Here is a 10,465-nt window from a genome sequence, read left to right on the forward strand (position 1 = left end):
AAGAAAAACATTTTAGGAACCACACACAAAAGCTAAAATATCACCAAGACTTCTTAAGCCATGGCTTGTTTGACCTTTGGAGAAGTCCTTGACTTTTCCAAGTAGTAGCTTTTGTGATAGTAGCTGAATGCCATTACGTTTTCCTGTGGCTTGCAGCAAGTAGGGATGTCTACAATGGATTTAGTAATGAAAAAGCAGTTTTACAGGTAGTGGAAACTACAGTGATGTGGCATTTATGATGATCAGTCTTCAGGTTTTAGAGCCTTGGAGGGAGGAAAAACCACAATAAAAAAAGTTCCAGTGGACTCTCTTATAGAAGTAGACAATGATGCTAAAGTTTATCAAAAAATATTTTCTCTGTCAGGAACTTGTTTAGGTGTCTTCATTGTATGCTTCATCACCACAAATGTAAGTTTGCTCTGGATCTTTCCTTCACCAATATGGAGTTGAGGGGGAGAGATGTGAAATGGTTTTCCCAGCTACAGGCAGTAGTCATTTGTGTATCTATAATTTGAACTTGAAACTAGACTAGTAACTGTCACCTTGGCCATTACCCCTGACAAGGTGGACTCATAGCCTGTATTGTTAATTCCTCAGTACAGAACTAGGAATTGATGGTTTAGGTGCAGCTTCAGCTTGACTCCCTCCAGTGGCGTCGACTGTTCCGGAGAGCTGCTGTTTTGAAGTTGCAAAGGTCTTCTTTCTTGCACTGGTCAGGACAATTTTTCCTCTCATTGTCCAATTGCCTCACTAAAAGTCATGTATCTGAAATAGTAATGCTGCCTCTTTCAGCTCTAAATCCGTGGTCAAAGTGCACGTTATTTACAAAGCCTTTTGTGGTGGTGTCTGAGTTAGGGTTTCTATTGCTGTGAAGAGACACCATGACCATGGAAACTCTTATAAAGGAAAACAGTAATTGGAGGTGCCTTAAAGTTTCAGAGTTAGTCCATTATTGTCATGACAGGAAATATGGCTTTGTGTAGGCAGACATGGTGCTGGAGAAGGAGCTGAGAGTTCTGCATCTTGATCTGCAGGCAGCAGCAGGAGACTATTTGCCACACTGAGCTTAGCTTGAGTATATGAGACCTATCCCCGTAGTGACACACTTCCTCCAACAAAGGCCACCCCTCCTAATAGTGCCACTCCCTGTGGGCCAAGCACTCAAACACATGAGTCTGTGGGGGTCATTCCTATTCAACCACCACAGGTGGCTTACATGACTGATAGTTTGTGTGGTTTTTAGGAATGCAAATGAACTTAAATATTTTTTCTAGGTAAAGTATTAAGCCAGATTGCTTCTAAGAAGCTGTCTTCTTAAGGTGATGTTGAAGTTTTTTGCTTGCTCCAAAATTGTGGGAGATTCTCACCTCATTTGAGTTAAGTGCTGAGTTTCCTTGTTAAAGTGCAGATATGTGTTACATAGCCACCATTTTCTCCTGTTAACACCATGTGGCCATAAGAATAGAATGGGCAAAACCACACAGGCGCTGGAATAGAAGCCATTCTCAAAGGTGGACAGGCCTTCTCTGGAGATGCAGGGTGCAAAAATAGTAAGATAACCCTCCCTCCTTCCCTCCTTTCCTCCTTCCCTCCCTCCCTCCCTCCCTCCCTTCCTTCTTTTCTAAGTTTTCTCTGAGCCAGTTCTGACATTAAAATCTTTTCTACAAAAGAGGTCATATGATGCATCCCATTAAATAGCTAATTAGGGTCAATTGAGGAAATAATTTTTGTTTGGAATCATCTACATAGTTATGTGTCTGTCTTGTTTTATTGGAAATACTTGTTCATCCAGCAAAATGAGCATGCTATAGATTTTCCAGTTTTTTTCATTCTTAGTTATAACTCTTTTAATGCTATTTCTGCCTCTTATCCCATGACTGTTTTATTATGCTCTTAAATTGTATAATACTGAATTATTTGTCTGTTCCACTGGTCTCTGATTCCCTGAAGACCTTGACTGTCTCATCTGCTCTGTATTCTCGGTGCCTGGGCAATGCCCATCAGTGTCTTGTATGTACTGTGTATGTGATGAACGCGTGGTGAGACATGTGTCAAGCAGAAGGAAAGAAGTCAGTTGTCGTGTGGTGTAGGCGGCTGCTTGCTGTTTGCGTGCAGCTCCATAGTAGACTCATCTGGCCTTCCATACAGCTGATAGAAGTTAGACCCCCGACCTTTCACCACAGACAAAGGGAGTTCAGAATGAAACTAAGACCCAGATGTAACAACCTAAACGACAAGACTCTCGAGAAGGTGAAAACCAACAACAAATGACTTAGAAATTTAGCTTTATAACAACTTCTCTGTTACTTCATTTATCACACTATAATGTAGTGGACTGCAGCACTCAATACAAATACTGTGGAGTGTGGCTTGTATGTCATAATAGAGGGGCTCAGGAGGTGGCTCAGTGGTTAAGATCACTGACTGCTCTTCCAGAGGACCCAGGTTAGATGCATGCACTTGACAGCTCACAACCATTTGTTAACTCTAGTGCTAGGGGATCCAACACCCTCTTCTGGCCTACATGGGCACCAGGTGTGCATGTGTTAACACAGATATACATGCAGGCAAAACACCCACACACATAAAGTAGGTAAAACAAAAATTGTAAAGTTAGCCAGGCGGTGGTGGCGCACGCCTTTAATCCCAGCACTTGGGAGGCAGAGGCAGGCGGATCTCTGTGAGTTCGAGGCCAGCCTGGTCTCCAAAGCGAGTTCCAGGAAAGGCGCAAAGCTACACAGAGAAACTCTGTCTCGGAAAAAAAAAAAAAAAAAAAAAAATTGTAAAGTTATCATTCATAAGATAAAAATCATGTGTTCTGGAAGACTCTTAAGTTATTGGGACTTGAGTGTTTGGAAACTCAAATGTAATGGGGTTAAGCAAGAGACTACACTTAATTTTGACTCCCTAAATAAAAACACAGAACATTGTGGTGCATCTTCCTAAGTGCTTCCATTTTTCATTTCATGGCTGCCTTAGATTGCTTGAGAAGAGGTTTGGGTCTAAGAGGAAGAACAGGTTTTATTTGTAAGGGAATTGCATGCTGTACACACCCTTCTGAGGCAATGTCCTCTACTTCCCCAGACAGGGGCTGGAGACAAGTGTCTTGTCTTTCTCTGGCATTTGGTTAATAAGTGACCCGTTTTCTATTATAGCTACTTACGGGAATTGTCTTTCTTGGTGAGTGGCTTAGAATGGTAAAAGAGATTGTGGTCTTTTCTACACTCAGTGTGGACTAATGGTAACTGTGTCTTCTTTTTTCAGGAAGCTAAACAGCAAGGTGCAGCGGAGTCAGAGCTGCAGCGACACAGTTCAGGACCGAGTGAAGAGCAGGCTCAGAGCAGCTCCACCCAGCAGGGCCAAGGTACACCTCAGGCTCAGGTCGCTGCTGGGCTCTCGGCCTCTGTCTCCCCTCAGCACACACACGGCAGGTTATATTAGTACACAGAGAAAGAGTCCGACAGACAGATAGGAGCTTCCAATTAGTAGACAGGTGGGGATATTAAGCCATTATAGACTCCTTTTTAAAGGTCTCTGTGAGCCCCATCTCCATGAAATTTTCATGTTGCTAACTCCTTCAGGGGTGTGTGTGTGTGTGTGTGTTGTGTGTGTGTGTGTGTGTGTGTGTTTTAGGCTGGAATTTCTCCAGTTTCAGGTGCACATTACCCTTCCTCCCTTCCTTCCCTGTCCTCCCTCCACCCAAAGGACTTATGTAGAAACAAATACATGCATGAGACGCCTGGAGGGCCGGCTCAGCAATTGAGAACACCAGTTCTTGCTGAGAAACAGACCCATATCAGGCCGCTGCTTCCCATAATTCTAGCTCCAGGGGATTCAACATGCTCTCTGGTCTCTTTGGACACCTGCACATACATGTGCATACATATACACAATTTTAAAAAAATGAAAAATAAACAGTTCAAAAAGTGAAGAAAAATACACACACACCACACACACACAATCTTTTATATTTCTTTCAGGTCACAACTATAACTCCAGGCTCCACCCCCATTATTGGTGTTCTCTTGTCTACTCAAAACAACCGCTGCCTCTCGGCCCCTGACTTAACCATAGAAAAGCGCCTGCCCTTCAGCTCCCTTTCGTCCTTGGCTTCTTTGCATAAGCCAGAGCGCTCTATCAGCCCTGAAAGTAACGACAGCATCTCTGAAGAACTCAACCACTTCAAGCCCATTGTCTGCTCGCCATGCACCCCTCCCAAGAGACTCCCTGATGGCCGAGTGCTAAGTCCACTCATCATCAAGTCAACACCTCGAAACCTGAACAGAAGCCTGCAGAAGCAGACTTCCTACGAGGCTAGTCCACGGATCCTCAAGAAGTGGGAACAGATCTTCCAGGAGCGGCAGATCAAGAAGACGCTTTCCAAAGCTACTCTCACCTCCCTGGCCCCTGAAGGAGGGGAGGAGGTGCCAGGCTCGGAAGCCGTCCATTCCAGCAAGGAGAGGCCGCCTCTGGCTTTAAGTACCAGACTGTCCAGGGCCCAGATGCTCTCAGAGTGTGCTGGGCCCACCTCCACTGCCCTCGAGTATTTACCTCCTGTTAAGCAGACAAAAGTAGATCAGGACTGTGTTAGAAAAAGGAGCCATGACGTCCTGCTGGAGACCTGTCATTCCTCAGAGTACAGAGGACTAGCCAGTGGGCCTTCTTTGGAAGGGGAGCAGTTTGAGGAGTCAAGGTCCACCCTAGATGCCACATTAGACAAAACTTGCATAAGCACAGTCATAAAGACCTCGGCAGTTAATTCAGTGCTGCCTAAAAGTGATGTTTTGGGTGGGGTCTTTAAAACAAAGAAACAGCTGAAGACACTCAGTCATTTTGATCTGGCTAATGGCATTCTGATTGACAGCCTAGGAGAGGAGCCAATTCCTTCCCTGCGTAGGGGCCGGAAAAGGCGCTGTAAGACCAAGCACTTGGAACAAAATGGTGTTAAGAAACTGCGACCACCCAGCAGTGACATGGGCCTGGCCCTCAAAGAGCCAGGGCTGCGTGAGGTGGGGCAGAAATGGCAGCAGGAGGAGGGAGAGGACCAGCCGATGGCTCTGCAGTCACAGCGCATATTTGACAGTGAGAGGAGGACTGTGAGCCGGCGGAAAGGCAACATGGATCAGTATCTCTTACGGTCCAGCAGCCTGGCTGGAGCCAAGTAGCACTTACTGTACAGTGTGGTGTTACTGCTTTTCAGAGGTCCTTGACCTCAGTCATTTATCCAAAAGAGCTAGCTGAATGTTCTCACTTTGAGTTTCTTTCAATGGCAAAACACTGTCTAATATGATTCTGAGGCTTCAGAGCCTTGGTAATCAAAGCCAAGGGTCTGCATATTTGGCTCTCTAGGATCTGGGCCATACTCCTCACCCCCTGAGTGAGCCAACTCTGAAGGCTTCTGGGCTCAAATCTGGCAGCACCCACTTGGAATGAGATTGGGATTGGCCTCATTCATGAACATGGTGGCCAGAGTTAGAGATGGCAGGGAGACGGTACCTTCTCACACTCATAAGACCCCTGGCTTCTTACAACAGAGCAGTGTTTAAGTCAGCCTTGCAGATAGACATTCACTCTTCAGAGACAAACAGTGCAGTGCTGTGGAAGACCTGAGGTAAACAAGGGATCATGTTCGTCTTTGTCACCCCTCTGTAACTCTACACACCTAAATCAGTTGAGCTTAGAACTTTGGCGTCTCCAGAAGCTAATTGACATTCTCTGTTTAAACTATGACATTTGATTGATGCTGTGTGATTGACACTTGCTCTTCCTGACTTGTAAGTGGTGTCAGCTGGATGATGAAGCTGCAGTGCAGATGTTCAGACTCTCTCAACTGCCAAGTGGTGTAGTCCAGGCTGACCACTGTGTCTCCTGGCCACAAGTCCCATGGATTCTCTACAACCCAAGGGCATGCCACGGCTACCTAGGGAGACTGGCTAGGCACTGAGTGTGACAGTGTGAAGCCCACCTAGAAGCAATTAACATTGCTGAGATTGTAACATTGCTGAGATATAAATCGTAGAACTGCAGTGAACTCACCCCATTTACAGGCTCCTGTTTTCCCAGGAGTCCTAGCCTGTGAGATAGCGGTGAGGTTTCCCTACTACTTTCCACTTGGCAATGGCTATCTGCAATTTTGGTCTAAAAATCATGAAAAACTTGCCCCAAAGTCAGGCAAAGATAATGCTGAGACTCCATATTGAGGAAACAAGGTATCTAGCTGGATGCAGCTGGTAAATGTAGTCCCATGGACCTTTGGGGTTTATTTTTCTTAGCAGATGACACTGTGTGTCTTTTGCATCCCTGGTGGTGCTTGGTGCTTCTGCCCTTCTGGGCTCAATGAAAATAGGGATTCTGATATGATTTTAGGGACTCTCAGGTGGGCTGGCATTCCCTGTGTCTGTATGAGCTGTTATCATAGTCATTTGACTGGCATTTTAACAAATCTTCCAGAGCTTCTGTACCCCTTGAAAGGTCCCAGCAGGATAGTGCATAGTTCTCCAGTGAAGTTGCCTTTGATCAGAGTGTTTCTAAAACAGTCAGTCTAGAAATAGCTAGAGCTACAGTCAGCAGCTGAGGGTGGTTACCTGTAGTGCTGTTTCCTGGGGGCAGATGTCAGTCTCTTGGGATTCTAGGAGAGAACCTCAGATTTGGAATTAGCCAAAGTTGGTTGAAGCGTCTAGGAAGGTGGGAAGAGCATGTGGAGTCCCAAGCAAGGTGTCCCTTAAAGCAGACAGAGTTACTTTCTCTGCAGCTCGGAGCTGACTCTTCCCGGGGATGCTGGATGTGTGTGGCCATCACCAAGATAGGTGGCTTCAGAGGCTGCTCTGACGGGGAGCCTGTGTGAGTCCTGGGGTGTGGGTGTATGTTTTACAGACATGCAACAGTCTCATTCCTTTATATTCATGCCACTTTACTTCTTGTCTTAGGCAACTTAAGGCTTTAGGGGCTGCTAAAGGCATGTTAATGTCCCAAAAAGGAGAGCTGGCCCTGGTCTGCAAATATGAGGAGATTCCATTAGAGAAAACGTTGAAATGTCTGCCACTTCATATATTCCCTTTATGATCTTAGTAATTACTATTGGAGGGCTAGTCTTCCTGGGTAGTAGCAAAGACACTTATTTTTCCACATGCCACCCTTTTATATGTCGTTAATCAGTAGAAAAACACTTTCAGTTGGAATTAATTTTGGGTTTTGGTGAAAAGATAAAATATTTTTACTAGATGAGAAATATATATTTTAAATATCCCCTTGCCCCTAGGTACTGCCCTGGTTTGAGAGTGTGTGCAGTGGTGGCGACAGGTGTGGGCTGCCGGTGCAGGTGCAGCCGCTGCTGAGCGAGTGGTGCAGACTCTGGGCCCGCTGTGGCTGACCCTGTGCCCCCCAGTGAGACTCAGCTGTGCTGCAGTGTGGGTTCCCGTGCTTCCTGCTGAGCAGTCCTCCAAGAGGAGGCAGAGAGTTTCCGGTGAGGAGGAAAGGCTTTTTTTTAGTCCACTCAGCTTTGAAGCTGGAAAACTACTAACATGCAGGATGCTCTCACGTTTAGTCGTTGAAACCTGAACACTGTTTCTGAAAATCCCCATCGCAGTACTTTCTGAAGTCCTTCATAGCTACAGTTGTTGACGTGGATTCCTGACGAGAAGAGACAAATAGAATGGTTGGGAGGGTTGGTGAGCTAGACGAAAGAGATTTCACAAAATCAATACTTCTCACAAGTCACTGCAGTTCTGCCCACCCTGCACATTGCCCGTGTTCCGCCGTGCCCTTGTGTGTATGCATTCTGCTTGTTTCCCTTTCTTATTAAAGAGGAAATGAGGAGGAACAGGACGGTGCGTCTTGCCATTCCTCAAGAGGGCTTGACAGCTCTTCTCTGGAGAGGTAACCCTGCGACTGACTGTACCTGTTGGAAGAAGTCATCTGGATGGATTGTCGTCAGGTCAGGGATTGTTCAGCCAGCAACTGACTTCTGTCCCTTAGTTACCTTTAAAAAAAAAGTTAAGTCTGGCTGAGGCTTGTCCAGGAATCCTTTCTTAATTGGCCTCATTTATTAAAAGAAACAAACCAAAAAACCCAAAACATTTTTTGTATGGAGGATGTACTGGTCATAAATGTCTTTTTTTTCAATTGTTTTTTTAAGGTAAGATGCCCCTCAGAGAGTAAAGCTATTTAATTAATTATTGTCTAGTTACAAACTAGCCACTGACTAAATGGGAAGCTGCTGACTGCAGGCCGTGTTCATTCAGTAGGCACTTTTGAGTCTTAGACCCCAGTGTGCTGGACCACAGGTTAGACCCTGTTGTTGGGGGCTTCAGTGTGTGGACATATGTTCAGCTAGAGGGTGTGTTAATGATCTTTGGAAGACCATTTCTTCTATAACAGTGCTCTTCAATGGTCCTGCCCAGGAGATCGAGCACTCAGCCTGTCACCGTCAACATTTTCCATATCTCATCAGTATTCATGAGTTTGATTAACTCTGCTTCTTCCATTTCCTAAGTAACTTTTCCAGGGAAGAATGGATTTTCTCCTGAAGTGATTATAGAACAGTTACTCTGTTCAGAAGCTGCATTTAGTCAAGTTCCAAGAAATGAGGCAGGTCTGGGTCACTGATCGGGCCGGAGAAGCCCACCCTTCACTTAAGGGACCTCCTAATGCATTCCTCAAGCTGACCTCTCACCCGAACCGGCAGTGACCTGGGGTTTCCTCTTCCTAACTTGTCACTGAAGTGGAGAGCCATCAGGAGAGGGTAGAGGCTAGCTTATCATCATGGGATGTTAAAGCTGGACCAGCCCTAGCCCCTCTTTAAATGGAGATCCACTGTTCTGGTTTCTGCTGTTGTTCTCTAGGGCTGAATAATAATGAGTTATACAATTTGTGAATGAAGGGGACACCCGAGTGACAGAGGTTTGAGAATGGCTTTTTCCTTTGTTTCTTTCGATGAAGATGTACCTATATCCCCCGAATACACCCATACTAAATAGGGTACTTAATAGGGAAAACCCTGTAGTGTGAGCTAAGTAATGAGTGGAATTTTGTTGTAGTTATTTTAATCATAGCCTTTGCTGTTTCTTTCAAAATCGACCTCCTTAGGGTCTTAAGTCTTTCTTAGCCAGCCCTTTCCTCATCAACCAGAGAATGCTCCTTAGATTTAGCCTTTAGAGAGAAGGGAGCTGGTTAAAGTTCTTATGAGCCGGTAGGGCAGGGAGCAGATTTTGAGGACAAGGCTGCTGCACAGATTCTCTTTGATGACCCAGAAATGCTCCTTTGCCTGTGGTTAGTCTGCAGCATTCTGAAGACTGTTCTGCAGAAGAGATGTAGCTACACAGAGGTTACCAATTTAGTCCAAGGGGCTGGCGGAAGAAGCACCAAGCCCACGTGAACAGACTACTCTGTGTTTCTTCTGAGGGGAAAGTGTATTTTGTGTTTCCTAAGTTTGTTGCCAGGAATGTGTGAGTGCTGACCTTCGGCTCTGAACAGGCTCCCTCCCTTTCTGGTATCTGAGGTCCAGAAAGAGCTAGGCAAAGTCATGCTAAGGTCAGGCTTGCTGTCTCGCTTCCTACGCTGAGTGTGAGCAGACAGTGCAGGCTTGGGTGTCAGGCTGGGCAGGGCGGAGCTTCCTCCTGGTGCCAGACTCCTGTAGCAGCAGTCACTTCTCCCTGGCTGGCACTTGCCCTCCAAGCTGTGCCCCCAGTGCAGCCTGGCAGGTCCCAGTTTGCATCAGACATGACCATGAGCCCGAAGCCTCCAGCAAAGCAAGATAACAGATACTATGCAAGACAGGAAGTGACTAGTTGAAATGCCAACTAGTGGGTGTCCCCCCCCTTTCTTTTTGCACCTGATACACTGTTTACTCTTAACTGTACAAATATAGTTGTATTAAGAGCCAAGAGCTGAACCTTTCCACTAGAAATATAAATTGGTTGTCTGTTTGGTTTTAGGCAACCTGCTATAGCTCCTTGTGGTCTGGTGGTTGTGACTTACTCAACCTGTTTACATTAGGATCGGAGAAGGGGCCTTGCATCCTGGTGGACTGCCACTGCTGTTTGTACCCCCTTGACTCATAAAGAGCCTTTTGGCAGAGGACTTGGGACAAGGTATGCCCTGTCAAGGGATGCTTTTACCACAGTGAAATGGTGTGGAATCAAGTGGGATGATGTGTGATTAAAACAGTACCAAAGTGCATTCTTCAATGTGTGTATGTGCCTGTTCCAGGCGAGGCCCAAGTTGAAAATGCAGTAAAGCAGACTCATGAAAGCAAACAGTCTACTTCTGGTTAGTCTCTAGAGTGCTGCGTCTGACAGTGTGGACTAAACTTAAGGCAGGTGTTTGTTTGGGTGCTGTCCTGGGCCGGGGAGGTACCTGGGATGGAACCTGGGCATTCAGAAAGAGTGGGAAGGGATCTCCACAGGGAACAAGTCTACCAATTTATATGTTCTAATGGTTGGTATTTACAGTTTCCTGACCTCTTGAG

The 10,465-nt window shown here is 45.9% G+C and overlaps 1 protein-coding gene across 1 annotated transcript in view; it reads left to right on the forward strand.

The window, feature by feature from the left end:
• The window catches only part of Rnf169 (ring finger protein 169), a 59,657-nt gene extending 49,404 nt beyond the window's left edge, over positions 1 to 10,253 (forward strand). Inside the window, exons 5-6 of the mRNA XM_028877514.2 lie at positions 3,265 to 3,364; positions 3,981 to 10,253. Of these exons, the coding sequence (XP_028733347.1) occupies positions 3,265 to 3,364; positions 3,981 to 5,165 (1,285 nt within the window). The 3' untranslated portion in view covers positions 5,166 to 10,253. The remainder of the gene's footprint in view (positions 1 to 3,264; positions 3,365 to 3,980) is intronic.
• The last annotated feature ends 212 nt before the right edge of the window (positions 10,254 to 10,465 follow it).

Source organism: Peromyscus leucopus, chromosome 1, assembly GCF_004664715.2.
Source record: "Peromyscus leucopus breed LL Stock chromosome 1, UCI_PerLeu_2.1, whole genome shotgun sequence".
In the NCBI taxonomy this organism is placed as follows: domain Eukaryota; kingdom Metazoa; phylum Chordata; class Mammalia; order Rodentia; family Cricetidae; genus Peromyscus; species Peromyscus leucopus.